At 43.0% G+C, this 19,016-nt stretch overlaps 2 protein-coding genes across 10 annotated transcripts in view; one reads left to right on the top strand and one right to left on the bottom strand.

Moving 5' to 3' along the window:
• LOC147332265 (trinucleotide repeat-containing gene 6A protein-like) overlaps positions 1-14,601 on the top strand; it is a 39,793-nt gene extending 25,192 nt beyond the window's left edge. For 3 of the 8 annotated variants that reach the window (XM_086288727.1, XM_086288726.1, XM_086288731.1), the window contains 18 exons: positions 57-200; positions 2,132-2,317; positions 2,461-2,621; positions 2,755-2,949; positions 3,832-3,999; positions 4,632-4,781; positions 5,573-5,692; positions 5,805-5,933; positions 6,078-6,152; positions 6,245-6,419; positions 6,653-6,793; positions 6,995-7,165; positions 7,250-7,390; positions 7,475-7,582; positions 7,703-7,930; positions 8,169-8,239; positions 8,359-8,498; positions 8,864-14,601. In XM_086288727.1, the coding sequence (XP_086144853.1) occupies positions 57-200; positions 2,132-2,317; positions 2,461-2,621; positions 2,755-2,949; positions 3,832-3,999; positions 4,632-4,781; positions 5,573-5,692; positions 5,805-5,933; positions 6,078-6,152; positions 6,245-6,419; positions 6,653-6,793; positions 6,995-7,165; positions 7,250-7,390; positions 7,475-7,582; positions 7,703-7,930; positions 8,169-8,239; positions 8,359-8,498; positions 8,864-9,212 (2,852 nt within the window). In that variant the 3' untranslated portion in view covers positions 9,213-14,601. The remainder of the gene's footprint in view (positions 1-56; positions 201-2,131; positions 2,318-2,460; positions 2,622-2,754; positions 2,950-3,831; positions 4,000-4,631; positions 4,782-5,572; positions 5,693-5,804; positions 5,934-6,077; positions 6,153-6,244; positions 6,420-6,652; positions 6,794-6,994; positions 7,166-7,249; positions 7,391-7,474; positions 7,583-7,702; positions 7,931-8,168; positions 8,240-8,358; positions 8,499-8,863) is intronic. The other 5 variants (XM_086288733.1, XM_086288728.1, XM_086288732.1 and 2 more) reach the window with 3 other exon arrangements.
• On the bottom strand, positions 13,360-18,850 carry ndufab1b (NADH:ubiquinone oxidoreductase subunit AB1b). Of its 2 annotated transcripts, none has more exons than XM_086288735.1 (5): positions 18,631-18,850; positions 17,733-17,852; positions 17,305-17,392; positions 16,367-16,480; positions 13,360-16,283 (listed from the first exon to the last, which is right to left on the bottom strand). In XM_086288735.1, the coding sequence occupies exons 1-4, from the start codon at positions 18,799-18,801 to the stop codon at positions 16,389-16,391; spliced, it is 471 nt and encodes a 156-aa protein (XP_086144861.1). In that variant the 5' UTR covers positions 18,802-18,850; the 3' UTR covers positions 13,360-16,283; positions 16,367-16,388. The 2 variants fall into 2 exon arrangements, with proteins under 2 accessions (XP_086144861.1, XP_086144860.1); XM_086288734.1 differs by having other exon boundaries at positions 16,363-16,480; positions 18,631-18,849.
• Positions 18,851-19,016: the final 166 nt, after the last annotated feature.

The following is a 19,016-nucleotide window of genomic DNA, read 5'->3' as shown; positions in this document are numbered from 1 at the left end:
TAAAAAAAAATAATAATAAATTCAGCTGATAAAATTGTATTTATTTTCCCTCCTAGGCAAATACAGCGGTGGGTCTGTCAACATGTGGAACAGGACTGGTCAACCAGACCAGGAAGCTGTGGGCCCCTCCCCTCAGCACCAGTCCCACCCAACCCACATGTCAATGCAGCATGTTAACCAGGACAAAAGCTCCGGTTCTGGTAGGTTGGATAATGTTTGCACACCATATGAATACTCACGCACAGTTGTGGCTTTTACATTCCTGACTGTGAGAACAGGAAAGGACTGTGCATAGAAGAATGCATGCACGTGCCCAGACAACATTAAAACAGGTGGAAACATCGGTACACCACAGACTCGCACTTTTTCATTGTGTCGTCTATTCACACAAAAATGTGGTTTGCCAGGTTACAGCATATATTATTAATCACATATTCCACTTTATTTTAGCCAGAGTGGAAACTTATCATCAAAATGTGCAAATTCTTGCACAGATTGTCTTTGAGTTTTTAAAAAAATATATTAATGTGATTTAACACCTACGTCAGGAGCCTGGGGCAGTATTTAAAATGGTAGAAGTGCAAACCTCGTCATGGAGTCTGTAAGAGAGGAACAAGGCTAACCCAGACTCTCATTAAGATGGATAGAAGAAGTCCTAAAAGGGTTGAGAAAGTGCAAGCAAAGCCAGTGTAAATACACGCGCTCACAAATATATACAAAGGCATACACCAATTTACACAGAAGCATGGCTGGAGACCAAACACGTACAGTCATTCCCTCCCATTTTCCCTACAGTGTTGTCTGTGTTGAAGGCTTTTTGAAAAGCCAGTTGAGTCATCCCTTTGGAATGCTAAGAGCATCGATTTTTCTCTTCTCTCATTCGCCTTTTTTTCCCCTTCCCTCCCCCCTCCTCCTCTTCTTGTTCACCCGCCAATTGTGCTTGCTATAGAAACGCAGGCTTTTGATGGGTTTCAGGAAAAGAGAGTTAGAGAGACCGTGAGTAGCACAGGAGATGGTCTGCTGACTTGGAAATAGGACAGGTTCCAATGTGAGATGGGAAAACTAAAACGAGTAGGAGAGCTATTCTATGGAAGGGGCCGGAGGAGGAGAAAAGGAGGGGGCTGTTTAGGGTTATTCAAGGTTTCTGGTTTAGTGAGCTAACTGGAGGCGCTAAGTGGATGTCTGGAAAGGGTGGGACCCTCTCCCTAGCTACTGCATTGAGAAAATTAATTTATGTGTCTTTAATCATCTTAATTTCAGTTATTACCTAGTGAAGTAAAAAGTCTGGGTCACTTAAAGGAAATGATCAATAAATGTAGCTAAATTAGACTTTCATGGTGTTGCAAAATGTACGTGTAATCAAACAAAAACAGATGCTCAGGCTTATTCATACACACTTGCAAACACACACTGGTTAAAATTTCCTCTGAGTCCTTGTATCAGCTGATGCACTCAAGTGGACAGGGATGGAGTGATAGATTGGGGGTTATTGATTGGCAGTTTGTGTGTATTTGTGTGATGTGCTTGTTTGTGGCTACATGTATCTACCTGTTTGTGTCAGTCTGTCCTCTTGTGTGTGTATACGTGCATATGTGATGAACAAGCCAAGTCAGATGCAGGACATCAGTGCCAGAGGCCACCCCATGATCTGTCCTATTTTTACAGGGAGGTATCCCTGGCATCTCCCCAAACGTCTCCTGTGCAGGGAGAAAGTAACGGGCCTGGGTGGTCGGCTGTAACAAGAGCCTTTTGAACTCATACGTGCCCTTTCTTGAGCATGCATTCTGTTACATTTCAAAGGGTATAATGTCCTGCAATGACACGTGCATATCCACAAGCGTGGAAGAAAAACACTGCTTACATAAGTGAGTGGATATAGGGTTCCCCAGGGAGTGTTGCTCTAAGCTCTGGTCTCCAGTTTCAGCTAAGTGGGGAGAAATCTATATGAATTGCAACATTATCGTACATTTGGAAAACAGGTTGGGTCTTGCCACCTTTAATGTGATGCAGCCCACTTTCCCACTGGCCTAACATTGGAATTGTACAAATGTTAAATAGTGTTTAAGTACATCAAGTAGATTGAACCACAGAAACTGTACCCTCATAGTGATCATCTCATTTGTTCCTTCAGGTTGGGGTGAGCCATACCCCCAACAGAAGGAATCCGCATCATGGGGGGAGCCTAGTGCTGCTCCGCCTGTGACTGTGGACAACGGGACGTCTGCCTGGGGAAAGCCCAATGACAAGAGCTACAGTTGGGGTGACGGCAGGGATAGCAGGGAGTCTGGGTCAGGATGGGGCAGTCAGCATAAGTCTGGTATGTGCACAAAGCAAACCCTACAAACATCTGATTGCAACATCTGTAGATAATAAGCAGTCTGGTGTGACTAAAGTGTGGCAGAAAAGAGGTGAATTTACTTGCTAGTAATCTATTTCTACATCTCCCTCCCTTCATGATAGCTCCAGGTCCCAAGCGCATGGACACATGGTGTAGTGACGAGATGGGAAATAGCTGGGACCAGGAAGAGGAAGTGGAGATCGGCATGTGGAGCAACAATCAACAGGACAGCAGATCCCATGACCAAGTCACCTGGAACTACAAGCATAAAAGCTCTACTAAGGTACATTTATCTCATCTTTGCACTTTTTTCTATTTGAAATGAGGCCATTTAATAAAGGGATGGAGTCTTCTTTATTTATTAGAAGTTTTTAAAGCCGTCCTAACAGTGCTCCCCTCTGTCCACTCTGTTTCAGATGAACAAACCAGTCAACAAACAGGATGATCCCTGGATGAAACCCTTCATCGGCCAGTTCAGCAGCATGAACTTCTCTGTAAATATTATTAATCATTCAGTTAAATATTCCCTGTGTTTGTGTCCCTCTAGCACACACGGAGCTATTGATAACTTTCTTAATGAAAGTAGTGTTTCGGAAGCAAAAACAGAAGCTGTAAGTACAGAGGAAAGCTTTCTATTCACTATGAGACACTCGTTAAGTTAGTTTTCCACCAGATGACTAGGGCTGTGCGATATGACCAAAATCTCATATCCCGATATAAGAATTCTATCGTCCCGATAACGATATAAATCACAAAAATGTAACATTTTCTGTAAATTCTGTGAATCTCGGGCAGCTCGACTTGTGGGAAGTGTTTCCAGCTGGGCGTCATGTAGCTGGAGTCGAGTGTTTTAACCGATGCATGAAACTATACATTTTTAGACATAAGTTGTAAAGGCCGCTGTTTTCTTTGTGATTATTTATTACACAGCCTGTTCTAACGTTTGAGTTTAAGGTTTATTTTTTAGCACCTGGCGGCTCTTTTTTAATTCTCATCCATAAATAATCTGCTCTTTCACATGATTCAGTTTATTTTGAAAAGTCTCAACAGGATCTTGAGCTTTATTGTGAAAGGTTTATGTGGAACATAAACAAGCGGACACGCGATGCTGTTACCGTTGTTGTTGCTAACCACAACGCATAAAAACAGGCGCTTGTCCGTCCGTAGTGTGGTTATATAAAATACAGAGAAAGAAAGAACTTAAATGAATAGAGCCACTACAGTGACCATCAAAACGATGAAAAAATATTGCCGTAAACAGTTTATTTTGCGACACCACGAAACAAACGATAGCGTAAAATGAAACAATAGACGCTTTTATATCGTCATCCGATATATATCGTTACATCGAACAGCCCTACAGATGACTCATGTCTACGTTAAAGCATGCTGAAGTGTTTGGTTTTTCAAATGTAATAAGCCCTGATTCAAAGAATGCAAGATTTATGCTGTTCCGTCTCCGTAATCACATTTTCTTGGCTTCGTTCTTGCAGAGGGACTCCCCTGATGACTCCATTAAGACTGGAGCAGGGATGGTGCAGGACAAGCGTATGGACATGGGCAGTATTGGGGACTTCAATGGAGTTATGGGGAAGAATTCTGGGTCTCGGCACCACCTCCACAAGGACTCCACCATGGATCGCAGTTCTTACTATGACAAGGTATGGAGAAGCATGAGCGGAGTTACATGTACAAGGTGTATTCTTTCCGGAGCTGTGCTGTATATGCAGGCTTGAGGTAAATAACTGATTCTCATAAAGGGCAATGTCTTAGTCTGCTGTTATGGTGGGGTAGGTGTAGAATGAAGTGTGCCTCTGGCTGTACAGTGCCTCACAGTGGGGGTTTTAATGCAGTGCAGCTTGCTGGTCTAAAACTAGTGTTTTATTTCACTCTTTCCTCATCATGTTGTATCATTATCACTAGAAGCAAGCACATGTCAGTACAAACTGTTCCGGCTCAGTTTGGCTTGCTGCGTTTCCTTTAGCACAGTGTGCTCCTTCTTATTAACTCTTATTTCATCCTGCTATCTCGTTTCTACCATCACGTCCTTATTTTTAGCTTCTCATTCTTCTCGTACCTCTTTTGCTCCCCACACTGTCCACTCCCTGCAATTATTTCCTTCATTTCCACACATTTGATTCTTTCCTCGACCTTCAACTTGTCTTTGGTTTTGAAAAAAAAAAATTAACTTTCTTCTTTTTCTTCCCTCTCTGTGCTTCTTTTGCTGCTGGTGTGCTTCCTGTCCCTGTGTGCTTACCGTCCATCTGCTGTGCACCTGGCCTTGCTTCTGCAGCTTTCACCCTCTGCTTACGATATCCCAGCTTCTGATGAACTCTCCTCCAATCAAAGCATGAGCCTTTCCCCCTCCAATTCTGCTCAGTCTGTCTCTTGTCTCAATTCTGGGCCGTCTGCTTCCCACTCTAGTTCTGGGGCTGCTGGGCAGGTGAGTGGAGAAGAATGAAGAGAGAGTTGTCTTGAGACGTTAGAAATTCCCTGTTTGATATGAAGATTTTTCACTTGATGCGAAGAAAGAATTAAATCAGTGATTTTTCCCCTGCTCACATGGGTAATACCAAAGCTTTGCCATTATTTTTAGGTAGGGGCAAGACTACCGGTGGCAGTCTTCCCTTTGAGCAGCAAAGAATACAAAGCTGTGTTTCCACCAGAAAAGTGTACACAGAGCACTGCTGGGGGGTTAATGATGCTCTGTTCTCCCGCAGTACTGCTTATGGTGTGGGACAGCTGTGTGATGAAGTCCTAACCTAAGACATCAGAGAGAGAGAGATGATTGGGGGGTGATCAAACTTTTTCAGGCAGTTATGGTTAAGAAAATGCCGACAGCAGGCTGCTTTATTAGTAACTTTAACGATATTAGCCTGTTTAGAAATTATGTTTATCCACAGCATGGGCTCTATTTATGCCTGGAATAATTCAACAACCGTGGTAATAGTGGTGGAGAATTCCCACTTTAACTCTGCTCCAGAGAAACTGATGTTGGCTCTGAGCCTCATCCATAAAAATAGCTCTCTTTTTGTAATGGTGTGCCCTCTAGTGGACGTCATGGGATATTCAAATGGTGGGGGAGGTTTTTTGTTTGTTTTCTTTCTTATGGCAAGTTTTGACTGCACACAAGCGTCTAACCTTGTGTGGTTCATTCTCATTGTTTGTCAGGGTTGTTTCTACACTGTTTTACATTTTTCTTCTTTGTTGTTTTGTCTCCCCCCCCCCGATTAGAATGTAAACCCAATGTTGGGCGGCAACACCGTAGCACAGGGCCGAGGTGGCCCCCAGTCCCAGCCCCCTCCTCAACCCAGTCTTCGTAATCAAGTGCCTCCACCCATCCTGCCCGCTCAGGTACCCCACATAAAAATAAAATGCACAAAAGGTCACACTCAGAGTGAGTTCTTGTCTCTGTTACTCCTGATTGTTTTCCAACACTCAGTCCCAAATTGTTGTTGTTGTTCAGGTTCCTTCATCCCTGTTGAAGTACCCGGGAGGCAATGGCGGTCTGAACCCTCTGTTTGGCCCTCAGCAGATGGCTGTTCTCAACCAGCTGTCACAGCTAAACCAGATCAACCAGATCAACCAATTACAGGTGAATACCGGCGGAAAAGAAGTGTATAGCTTTAGATTTTTATTTCTAGTTTTTACATGAAAACAACATGACAGAAATGGAGCCATAATTCCTAACTGTAACATTAACAACACGATGGGTTTACATTATTCTATTTCTCTGCAGCGTCTTCTCCTCCAGCAGCAACAGCAGAAGGTTCAAAGCCAGAGACCCATGCCTATGGGACGTCAGACTGAACAGGTGTGTGTCTGGGTGCTACTAAATTGCACTCGTTGTCCCAGTGGTCTTAGCTCCTTGGTTGCTTTCTCTAACCGTGCACCTTGTGTCCTTAGACACGTCCAATTGGTTCCTCTCCATCACCGATGCAGCCACCACGACACATGGACCCCTCGCTGCTGAAGCCGGCCGCGCCCCTCAAGCCGTACCTGGATAACTACATGTCCCACAGCACCCCTGAGATGCTGAAGGATGCTGCCACTCTTGGATCCTTCAGCAACTTCCCTTTAAGTAAGTCAACTGCTACTGCTGTTATTACAGATTAGGCACCCTAATCATAAACTAGTTTGACTGGGTGGAGAAGTGAGGTGATACTTTTTATTTGACACTTAAGACCTCAGATTTGTAAGAAGATGATCATGAGCAGGATAGATCTTGGGGATTACATTTTAGTTTTACCTTTTAAAATATGCAGAGAGTTCTTGATTATCTGTTGACATGTACTCTTCTGTCCTGTTTCTCAGACTTGAATTCTAACCTGAATGTACCCCTGGACATGGGTGTTGGTGGTGGTAGTGGTGGTGGAGTGAGCTATAAAGAGCCACCCCAGTCCAGACTGAAGAAACTTTGGGCTACCGACCCTCCGGAGCAGACCAGCAAACCTGGTACAGATAAAGCATTTAGTTTGTCACACTGCATGCTGTGGTATTGTTTGGCTTTCTGGGGGAGGTATCCATGAGGTGTTTACTATGTAAACAGTGAAAAAATATTGGTCTTTAAAGTGACTAAAGCATCCCCACACTTTTTCTCACTGCATACTTTAAACTCTGGCTTTAATGGTTTATATGTTTGTGTTTGTCCCACAGGTGCTATGTCGTCTGGGCTGCGTCTGGAGGACTCCTCCTTCTATGACTTAATTTCTCCTGGCCCCTCTCCCCTGAGTCCTCCCGGCCAATCAATGGGCTCGGTGGGCGATGGCTGGCCACCTCGTGCCAACTCCCCCCCGCCCCATGGAAACACTGTCACCTGGCCCCCAGGTACAGACGCCTTTAAATCCACCAGAATCCCCGAAGTGTTTGCGTTGAACCCTGCTGATGTCTGCCTGTGTTTTTTGTTCTCAGAGTTCCGGCCCGGGGAGCCTTGGAAAGGTTACCCCAACATTGACCCTGAGACTGACCCATATGTGACCCCCGGCAGTGTCATCAACAACCTCTCCATCAACACCGTCCGCGACACAGACCACCTCAGGGACAGGAACAACGGTAGGCCACGCACATGCCAGATCCCTCCCAATAACTGTAATGGTAGCACAGACCCACACTGACCCCTCCTGCTGATGTTTCCAGGGCCATCCTCATCACTGAACACCACGATGCCTTCTAACAGTGCCTGGTCATCCATTCGTGCCTCCAGCCACAGCGGTTCCCTCACCAGTACAGCACAAAGCACTTCAGGTGTGTAGTTTGGCTCTGCTTTAGTGAAGTTTAAATGTTTTCTTTACCTTATTTATTTATTTATTGTAAACTTGAAAATCTTTGTTAAACGGGTTTTGTTTTTCTGCTCTCGCCTTGCAGCCAGACCCAGTGAGTCAAAGTGGTCTCCCGGCAGCAGTGTGTCAAACTCCTCCCTAGCTCATGAGCTTTGGAAGGTCCCCCTGCCTCCCAAGGCGCTGTCTGTGGCGGCCCCCTCCAGACCACCGCCTGGCCTCACCAGCCAGAAGCCCAGCCCTGCCTCCTCTGGCTGGGATGGCTCTGCCCTGAGGCTGGGGGGCTGGAGCACCGCTGAGTCCAGATACACACCTGGTAAGAGAAGCACACCCTTTAACCTTAATTCCATGCTGCAAAATGAGCAGAACAGACTTTGGGGTTGTTGTTTTTTTTGTTTGTTTTGTTTTCAAAAGATTTCAAGACTGTATAGAGAAGCTTGCGATAAATTTTAAAATGCACGGCTCCTCTCCTGTGCAGCCTCAACTTGACCACAAAACCAGCTTTAGCATCCTATCCCAGCTGATGATTGACTCTATGGTGTATGTATTGACAGGTTCCAGTTGGGGTGACAGCAGCAGCTCAGGGAGAACCCAGTGGCTCGTTCTGAAAAATCTCACACCTCAGGTAGTTGTACTTTCATTCTGTTAACGTTATCACAATCATTACTTCCATGTTTTTTCACATATTTTTCACCTCTTATCACTTCCCGTGTTTAACTCAACTTTTCTTTCCCCTTCTTCCAGATTGACGGCTCTACATTGAGGACTCTGTGTATGCAGCACGGCCCTCTGATCACATTCCACCTCAACCTGCCACATGGTAACGCTGTGGTATGCTACAGCTCCAAGGATGAGGCCGCTAAGGCCCAGAAGAGCCTGCACATGTAAGACCATCACACGCAAATATGGGCACTTCTTACTTTTATTTATTCAGCTTCTCTTAGAGCAGATGACCTTGAATAAAAACAGGCTGTTGATGCCAAATTAACTTGTCATAGACAGATTAATCACAGATTTGTTTGACACTCAGTCAGATGTCCCCTTTACAGATAACACATGCATTCTTCCAGGCATATAACACCCCCCCCCCCCCCAAAAAAAAAAAAAACAAAAAAAACAAAACTCCCAAAATTAAGTGGGGAATTGCAGTAGTGGACAGTTGGCTGTTTAAATGGATGGAAAAACAGCCATATGATGTTGTGTACAGACAAAAAGTCTCACTCTTGTCTAACCTGCTCTGTTTCTACAGGTGTGTTTTGGGGAACACTACTATTCTGGCTGAGTTTGCCAGCGAGGAGGAAATCAGCCGTTTCTTTGCACAAGGGCAGTCAATGGCCACTCCCTCCTCTGGCTGGCAGACCCTCGGCTCCTCTCAGAGCAGAATGGATCAGTCTCACCCCTTTCCAAGCCGCGCTTCTGAACCCAACCAGTGGAACAGCAGCGACCTTCACAGCTCATCCCTCTGGGGTGGGCCCAACTATTCCAGTAGCCTGTGGGGGACTCCCAGTGGCACCGAGGCAGGGAGGATCAGCAGCCCTTCTCCAATCACCTCCTTCCTCCCAGTGGATCACCTGACAGGGGGCGGGGACTCCATGTGAGCTGCCCGCCAGTGAAACGGGCTCGGGGAAGGGTCAGTAGAGAATTATCAATAATCAGCAGAATAGAGACACAAATGTAGTTCTATAAATGCAATGGCACTAGTTGGACTCCTTCTCATTTACAAGATATTCAACAAAACGGGGTCTCCCCTGTGGAAAACAAGTTACGTTTCTCTCTCTGCACATATGTCCACTTTGTTTTAGCCCAAAAACATATCAGTCGGAATACTTGAATCATGCAGGCCAATTCTATAATGTGAACGGATGGATATTTGCCTCCAGGTAGTGCTCTTTCAGACCGAAAAAAAGCTTCAATCGAGCTCATTATTATTATATGTATTTTTTGTTTCTTTCGTCATGTTTATTTGAATTCCAATTCTTTTTAACATTTTATTTTTTTGTTTTACTTTTTTTTTTTTTTGCATTTGTTTGCTGACAATGTTGGAGTATGAGCTTTTTTTAACTTTGCACTGAATGTGTTGTTTTTTTCTCAGTATAATCTGCAATATAGAGGGAGCAGCCAGTTTTTTCCAGTGTAGCTGTTTACTCATTGAGGTCCTTACTGTGTGTGTTTGTGAGAATTACTGTGTGTGTGCGCGCGAGCTGTGAATGAGTACGTGTGCGCTCCTCTCTGCCTTGGCACGCCTACCTTACTGCGTTGTCGTGGAGTTCAAGATCAACAGATAGTTAAAGAATTAAACCTGACTTAGGATGATTATCTGGTGATAGTTCAAGTGACATTAAAAGTATTGCACCAATTTTGTTTTAAAACTAAAGAAAGTTGAGCTCTGCAGTGCAAAGGACTGTAGCCGCAGCTGGGACTAGTAAGCCCCGCCCATCCTAATATAGGGAGGCGGGGGCTATCTAGCAAGCCCCTCCCCCCCCTTTCTCATTAGCCCCCTGGCAGGCAGGTTTTAGTGGGGGGGAGGGGGGGAACAGCACTTTCAGAATAGGCTTTCAATGTTTTGGAGGTGCCACACTGCAACCTCTTGTTTACAAGACTTGGGAGGCAGAAAGTGTGTTCATTCTTCATTTTAAAGAGAAGATGGAATAAAATTTTTAAAAAAAAATGCACAAAAAAAATTTCAAAACGCTTTAAAAAAAAAAAAAGATAAAAATTTTTAAAAACAGAAAAAGTTAAAAAAAACAAACAAAAACAACTCTTACTGAGGATGAAGACGATGCTTTGTAACTCTGGGAATTCGGATCAGTGTTTTTTTGGCCATGGCGTTGGTTATTTTGAACTATTCCTCTTTTTGTCTGCTAAATAACCAGCAATGGTTCTCAGGAAATCAAGCCAGTTTTCCCCCCTTGTAGTTTGAATTAAAGAAAAAAACTACTACTCCTTGTAGGAAAGGAAAATACAACTTCTAGCACTGAAAACTATGTAAAGGTCTGTAAGTTTTCGTTTTTGTTCTCTCTCTCTCTGCCAAATAACTGCTTTAAGCTGGAGAAGCTCAACACACTGCTTTCAATATGCTGTCTTTTGAGGGAGGGAGGTGAGGTGTGCGGGGAGGGGGAGGTCGAGGACACTCCCGGCATTCCTTCTCCTCCTACTCTTCCTCCTCCTCCACTCCACTGATGTTTAAAAAAAAAAAAAGAAAAAATCAAGAGTGGGGATCGTTTAATGCGTGAGCGCGTGACTGTGAGCGGGGAAATCGTCGTGTCTCGTCAGACTTATAAACCAAGAGAAAGGCGACTCTGTATCTATGCATACTGTAGCCTCTCGCATTCACATGGCCTACTGAGAGGCGTTTATTTTTCGACCATGTGTCACAATGTTTTAGCTGTTTAACAAACATTACTCGCTTTTCCTTTTTTTTTTTTTTTTTTTTTTTTTTAAATTTCTCTCATTGCCACAAATGGTGTTTTGAAAAAAAAAAATGGAACGAAGAGAAAAACAAAAATCAGAAAAAAAAACAAAACTCTCGTTTTGGTTGAAGAAAATATTTTAACAGTAAAAAAAGTCGTCCACATTTCATTGCCTTGATCCTAATTGTGTCCGAAGATGCAACAACAAGTCAAGTGGCTTCTACCTGTTTACAAAATGAATATGATTGTATTGTACTGTTTTATTTTCTTTCCTTTGGGGCAAAGGGGGGGAAGGTGGGGTACTCATCTGAAGTTCCTGACGTACGTGTGTGTGTGTGTGAGTGTGAGTGAATGTGAATTGTGGAGGTTTTGTGTGAGAACAGCGTGAATGTAAAATCCACCAGTGGCGTTTTTCTTCACAAAAAGAGAATAACAGATTTATCTACCAGTGATTGTTTAGTTACTTTGATGCACAATTTGTTTGTTAGGGTCATGGGGGGAGAGAAGTGTCAGAGGGGTGCATGAACGACGAGTCAGCATTAGCGAAGCCATGGACCTTAATTATCTTTTCTTCATCGTGTTTGTGCGTGCCCCCCCCCCCCCCCCCCCCCCCCAGTTCTCCTCTCTCATGTAGGTTTTTATTTCAGAAGTACTAGAAGCTTTAGGTTTTTATTTTTTAAGCTTAGCCCGTGAATATTTAACAACTTCAAAGCAAACGCAGTGAGACAGAACCTTGAGTATTAGCCAGACTTGACAGTGATGTGTGCCAGTATTGAACCGCGCTCTACCAAATAATTCAATCATACAAAAAAATTAGTTTACTTAATTCCAGATCTCTTTGCTTATAAATATATATAAATACATACTTACATATATCTTATTTGTATTTGTTGTCGTTGTGTTGAACAGTTGTTATCAAGTGGAACATCTGAGCTTTTTTTGTTGTTGTTGTTGTTAGTTTTAGTCTGACACGTTGAACTGAGGAGACTTGGATTTTGCACTTGGGTGGATTCTAGAGGAAAAAGGCCGAAAGCAAAGCTGAGACAGATTTTTAGATTTTCAGGTCTCTCTGATGGAGAAGGTGCGCCTGTGAGTATTCGACAGGGTAAAGTGTGTGCGTGCGCACGCACGCGTGTGTGTGTGTACTGTGATTTGAGAAGATGGTGCTTTATTGGTCTCCCTTGGTTGGTGCACCTCCGGCTCTGAGCTGGGCCTGAATGTAGCTGAAACGGTTTGTAAAAGTATAAAAGACAGCGCAGCCTCAAACGTGCATGAGGGGCAACAAAAAAAATTTGTAAATTTTTTTTTTTTTTTGAGAAATTGAGCAGCAGTCACTGTTGCCGTGGTGTCGCTTGACTGAAACGAGGCTAGGAGGGGACGGGACTCGCGATTGGCTGCTTCTTCCTGGCTTTTCAGGGATAAAGGGTTGCACTTTTGCCTCCTCGCCGGCTTATCCAGGATCAGCTCCTCCTCTCCAACTCCTAAGCTTAACTACAGGGAGAGGAGACTCATAACTGACAGGAGGTCTGAGGCGGGGGGGAGGGGAGGGTGGGCTCTCAACTGTCTATATTCCCTTACTGCTCAATGACATTACTTTACACTTTGTTCATTCTGATTTTTGGCAGCGCTGTCGTTCCTGGCGCTGATTTGAGAGCAGCTTTGTCCATCCTCAGTATCCTTTTTTCTTTTAACTATTACCGGGACACAGGCTGACCCCAGATCAGCAGCTCAGGTGGCAGCATTGCTGTGCTGTTAGAGAAGGGACAAGCAACGTCTGGAAAACGCCTCTCAATAATGTCGTTACTGTTTTGGTTCCATAATCGTGTTTGTATCTACTGTCAGCCTGCGTGAGACTGTTTGTGTGTGTGTGAGTGAGTGAATACATCATCATGCCAAATCGAGGGAGGGAAGGAAAGGGATAAATCCTTTTTTGTTGTTGTTTGGTTGTAGTTGTGTACGTGTGCATACGTGTACTTAAAAAGCTGGACAATATTAAATGCTTGAAGATTATAAAAAATAAAAAATTTAAAAAGTCATTTGCAAAAGGATGATGTGAGGAAAACCTTTTTAGTAAAGTGAAAACCACCACGAGCAATGTACAATCCCCAGGGCTGCCAAGCAGCTTCCCGACAGGGCCAGACGAGGGGAAGGAAAGGAAAAGGAAGTAGCGGGCAGGAGGGAAGCTGGCTGGTGATACTCTACTACTTTTTAATGTTTAAGAAAAAAAAATGTGACTTTTTTGTGTTTCTCTTGACTTAAATATCCTGTGAGTAAATGCTATATTATATCATAACACACCTGACGGCTCCTACAGTCGATCAAAAAGCGCTAAGGCTTATTTTTTTGACAGGAAAAACAGAAAAAAAACAAACAAAAAAACAAACAAAAAAGAAAAAAGAAAAAATACAAAAACTGTGAGAATCTGCTGTCTTTTTTTTTTGTCGTTTTACATTTAGTATGAACACATAAACAAACCCTGAAAAGCTTTAGTCTAACCAGCACAAAGATGTGGGCGGGTGGGGAGGGAAGGGTGGGTTTATCGGGGAAAGGGTGGGTGTCGCTCAGAGAGACTATGCAGTGGAGTGTTTGAACCCAGGCTTACATGTCCACCTTGGGTTTTTCTTCTTCTTTTTTTCCCCTGTCTTTAAATAAAACAAAAACAAAAAAAATTCCCAAAAAAATGAGTAAAAACCGCTGAAATGGGATTCCCACTAATATTCCTCAAACGTGTCGTGCCATCGTTAAATTGTACAGCTAGTACAGCTACTAATAATAACAATACAAACTGAAAAACCTTTATTACCTAGCAAACGGCGGGCCAGTTGTAGCAGGAGGAGGACAGGTTAAGATTTGCAAAAGTCCATTTTTGTCGATTTTTCTCGCAGCTCGAGCGAGGCCGGTGAAACTGCAAATTTTACACGACTACAGTGCTTTTTTTTCTTTTTATAGAGATTCTATCAATCCAGTGTGTAGTTGGATCACCTGTAAACCTATTATGCACATCGCTTTGGGAGACTGTTGAAACTATATATAAAATATATATATGAGAATATAATCGTACAGTGTCTATAATCAACGAGGGGGGCGTCTTCCTCTCTTGCAAACAAAAACAGGAAGTACCTTTTTATTTTCAAATGTCTTCCTCGGGTCATCAAAGGATTTTATCTTTAAACTTCGGTGGAATCTGCACTTTTTGAAGGACAATCTTTATTTGTATGGGTATAAAAATTGACAAAATAAACGAAGTCGCCTGATATTAATGGTATAAAAAACCAACTCCAGTGTGCTCTAATAATGAATGTCTCCTCTGATGCTGTCTACTTGTTTGGTTTCATTTTAATCCTTTTATTCTCCTTCCTTTTGTTGCTTGGTTTGTTCTGTATTTTTTTCCTCTTTATTTCTTTCTGGATTTTACTGCTCTTAAGAGAATCTGTACTAAGGTGTAGAGTAGTGAGTAGTAGGTCTTCTGTTGGCTGTACTCGTATACTGAATTACTGTTTGTAACCCGCTGGCTTCTGCAGCCAGCATACAAAGCTGTATAACTTGGGTACAACCCTCAATAAAAGACTAATACACAGCGGCCGCCTCCCAGAGTCTTTATTTCTCTCCGTGTGACTGAAAACTTCTGCTTCGTGCTCCCAACAGCATCTCTGGCTTCAGAAGACGCAGGCATGCTGCTGTAAATGAGGGAGCAGCTGAAAGTAGCTGCTGCTTTTGTTTGCTTGGACAATCTCTCAAGACAAGGTGATGTTTCCTGTGACATCAGGATTTTAAAGCCCTCTGAATGCTTTGGTTACTCAAAGAAAAGCTTTTAATTTGGTCTGGTTTATAGAAATCTGTCTTAAATTGAAAGAACTCAGTTTCGGTAAACTCCCACGCTGGGTTTGCTAATTTTATTATTGTGTAAATGTGTTAGTTGTGAGTTTATTTTTGACCCTTTAAACCAAAGTATCATATTTTATACGCAAGTTTTTGAGACTTCTACATTTATTTTTTTCCCTTTAAAAAAAAAAAGTTGCACCACAAAAACATACCTGATGTAACAAATATGATAAAATTGCATATTTTTTTTACTTCATATTTTATTAATTTTTCATCGGGAGGTTCACAAAGCACATAATAGAATTTTCTCGCAATTATTTAATTGGCCAGGTTTTAAAGGGTTACATTTTATTTTTTTTGTAAAGGTGCATTTAGGTCGGGTACTGAAATAAAAACACTTCAGTCCCAGCTGTGTGAACATCCTGCAACAATGGCACCTCATTCTTCATGTGTGGACACAAGATTAAAACTCAAGAACTGTCTTTATTGTAGTTTTGTCCTCATCTTACGAGGTAAAGAGTGAGGGAACATGAAGCTTACCTTTAAATCAGTGCACTAACAGGGTTATTGCATAGAACAGGGGTCTCCAACTCCAGTCCTCAACAGCTACTGTCCTGCAGTTTTTAAATGCATCCGTACTCCAATGCAGCTGAATCAAATGGTTGATTAACATTTTCAGCATGTCATCGGGTTTGATAACAAGCCAGTTATTTTATTCAGGTGTGCAGACAGTAGCTCTCGAGGACTGGAGTTGGAGACCCCTGGCCTGGAGAAAACAGATTTATCTGAGCTGCTGGTGGATGGAGCTGAAGTTAATCTTCTGGTTCTGCAGATGAAAGCTCTTTGTATGTTTAAAGTATTTACTGATTAATGATGTGGAGCTAGTTTAGCTTTATATACAGTCTAGAAACCACAGGCTTATATGCTTAAGCTGTATTTTTGGGAGCTTTTTTCCTTTGACAGGTCAGTAGTGGATGCAGGTGGTGTGTGAACCTCCCAGCATCAAGCTTCGGTCTACCTCCAACCCAAAGTAGATGAGAAATGAAAATAGATGGATAGTTATAGCAAATCCCAGCCAGTGGAAACAAACTAAAAGAAGTGCAGCTGAATCTGGGTCCTTTTTACTGGACCCAAAGCGGAGTAACAGCAGACACGAAAGTGTACAATGTGTCTTTATTGATCTATTAATGACAAATTGTACATGGGACCACAGGGCGGAGCTGAAATGAGAACAAAGCAAACCAGTGATATAATCTTGTTTAATATTAATTTTTTTTTTTTTATCTCCAAGCTCTCCTGAACATGTTCATTTAAATACAGTCAAACACGAGACAGCTGAAGCCAACGTCGCCATAATGGACACAAGAGTTGAAGTAGGAAACTGTTTGGTGCTCATCTGCTTCACGAGAACTTCCTGTTGGGTGGGTGGAGGTGACCCTATCTGGGCACAAAGGAATATAAATTGAGCACCGACACAACGTGTGACCAAAGACAGAAAACGGGGCCTGATGGTGACTTGCCTCTGGTGTGCTACAGAGCATATTACTCATAAACGTCTTTCTTGTCTGCGATGTACTGTACGATCTCCTCAGGAGTCATCAACTTCTCTGCTTCTGCATCTGGGATCTCAAAGCCTGCGGCACAAACAAGTTACTGGTTACGGCGTGTGCTAAAGAAGCCATGTGACATGCATCGATAATGCTGGACGAATAAGCAGCTTTCTGCACAGATGGTCACAAACATCTCGCTGGTACTACGTCCTCAACTGTAGGTCACACATATTAAAAGCTGTTAGTCTATTATCTTCACTGATCAAAATAAGAAAAAGTCCTCTGATTCTGATTTAATTCTTCTCTCTCAAAGCACTAACAGCACGCCTCATTCACACTCCAACAAACACACTGAAGTTTCGGGTTCAGTATCGTGCCCAAAGATGCTTCGGATCAAACCACCAACCTACTAATTAGCAGAATGCCTGCTCCATCTCCTGATCCACAGCCACCCCTGTTTAAAATTTACCTCCCAAACAGATTATATAAATCAGCTGAATTATTACAAGTCAAAAAGTAAAAAGCAACAAACTGCAACCTTCATTAACCTTCTCAATCAATTTTCAAGATAAATCCAATAAATACTGTAGAATGAGGTGTACTACAGTGTTTCTACCACAGGATATAATCGGAGCATATCCTGCTTTATGTGGGACGTCCACACAGAGTGTCGCATTTACCCTCTGAAGACAAACTTGACAGCATTTTGACACTGCAGACGCTCAACAGGCAGGAAGACTGCAAGACTGATGTTTCATATCCACATACTCCCACTGTGGCTGTACAACAGCAGTCACAATCTGCACTTTAGGCATCGTAGGAGTCAGAAACATCTCTTTTGCTGACTTAATGCCTAAAGCCACAGTTTGGAATAGTTTTCTATGCAGTATAAAGAGGTTTGCTCTCACCAAACTCATCTTCCATGGCCATGATGATCTCCACCTGGTCCAAGCTGTCCAAACCCAAATCTTTCATGAAGTGAGAGCTCGTCTGCAGCTGTGGAACAGAAACCAACCCGAGGGTTAGAAATTCAAGCTTACTTATACAGAAACTTACAAACACTACAGGCATTTCAGGGTGCTTTAAAATAAAAACAAAACCAAATCTACATGAGGAATGATAGTATTAATTTTAGATTGTTTTTCCAAGTTAAAAATCTAATTGTTATTAAATTCAATACATTAAAATCAGTAAACTTTTCAAAAACAATTTCCATGAGCCATTCTGGACAGGGATGAGTCACGATTGCCTAATTTCACCTCACAGATGCCTGCGAATGTATTCTATTCATACATGTTTCAGCTAGAATTCACTGAAGGTCTCTTGTTGTTCTCACCTTCTCTGGGTTGATCTTGTCGTAGAGCTTGAGTACATACATGACTCGTTCTTTGATGGTTTCTAGAGTGAGGGGGGGCAGGTCTCCGTACTGTCGGCACAGCACACCCACCGAGGGGATCTAAGGAAGAAGAAGAAGGAAGAGTTTTAGTGCAGAAGGGAGTGGGGGGTTGTGATCATGCAGCCTGTACATTAGCTTGCCTTAAGTGAGTGTGTATTACATACAGTGTGAAAAGATGCAATATCTTCCAGTACACTGCAACAGTACAGATGTAAAGGCTGGAAAAGGTTTATCCAAGTTTCAAAATAAAACTTAAATCTTACGGAACTTTGACCAAGAAGAAATCTGTGCTGGTCCTGAAGCTTTTAATGTGTGGCTGATTTTATTATCTCGTCTGTAATTACTGCGTTATCGTTTCATTTGACTAAATTTGCAATTAAACGCATTTATCAGCGCATTAGTGTTCACTTACAACTCTGCACACAGCTCGCTAAAACACCTGTAACATTTTTTCTGTGTTATACAAACACACTTATCGTAATACACAATAACATCCGCACTACAACAGTCTTTTACCTTTCTGCACATTAGTACCCGATGTTTAGCCAGAATCAGCCGTGCAATGCCAAGATAAAGAATGAAGTCTGTCAATGAAATCACCGACTTTGCTAACTAGCTAGCTAACCAACAGGGCAAACATGGCTGTCCCGTTTTTAAAATCAAACGCCTCCGTGTTTCGTGTTTCTCTGCCACAACAACACAGAGTCGTTCAAAGCGAAATAAGCTGCTCGTGTGACACCGTGAACTCTCAGCGGGCTAGGCTGGCTCCGCAGGTCTGAAAGACATCGGTAGGTCACAGCGGCTAGGCCGCGATGGTTCAATGTTACCGGAGACTCACCCGGCTCTGGACGAGCCACCGCGTCCTCCGGCTGTCTGCTGCGAAGGCGAGAGGTCGGTGGACGGCCACCGCCTGGACGGCAGTGACTCTTAATGCGAGGTTACTGGAGCAAAGCCTCAACGAGGGCCGAGCAAAGGAGCGGACACACTGCTGCAGGACACGAGCCGCCATGACGGAAAGCAGTTACTGAAAGCTGCCAGCGTGCGAGGCGAAGAAGAAGAAAAGCGGGTCAAGGGCTCCGTGTTGCGCATGCGCACAGTGCAAACCTTGTGTTTATTTCTAATTTGTCGCTTTATCTGCGCTTTTTTAAAACTGTTTAAACATTTCTCACCACGAGCACATGGGCATTGAGAAACTGCCAATGACTTTGATTTAACTGGAAAGTA

The sequence above is a fragment of the Aulonocara sp. 'chitande type north' Nkhata Bay genome, linkage group LG4, assembly GCF_057382095.1.
Source record: "Aulonocara sp. 'chitande type north' Nkhata Bay isolate Kocher_YH1m ecotype deep benthic linkage group LG4, A_spYH_male_GT1.1, whole genome shotgun sequence".
Taxonomy (NCBI): Eukaryota; Metazoa; Chordata; class Actinopteri; order Cichliformes; family Cichlidae; genus Aulonocara; species Aulonocara sp. 'chitande type north' Nkhata Bay.
Note: the sequence above shows the minus strand (reverse complement) of the source record. Positions and strands in the feature narration are given on the sequence as shown.

Coding starts and splice junctions, on each gene's coding strand:
- ndufab1b (XM_086288735.1), bottom strand. CDS start 18,801: ATGGCGGCTCGTGTCCTGCAGCAGTGTGTCCGCTCCTTTGCTCGGCCC. Junction 17,853..18,630: donor GGTGGCTCGTCCAGAGCCGG/GTGAGTCTCCGG, acceptor CTTCTTCCTTAG/ATCCCCTCGGTGGGTGTGCT. Junction 16,481..17,304: donor GGCCATGGAAGATGAGTTTG/GTGAGAGCAAAC, acceptor TTTGTGCCGCAG/GCTTTGAGATCCCAGATGCA.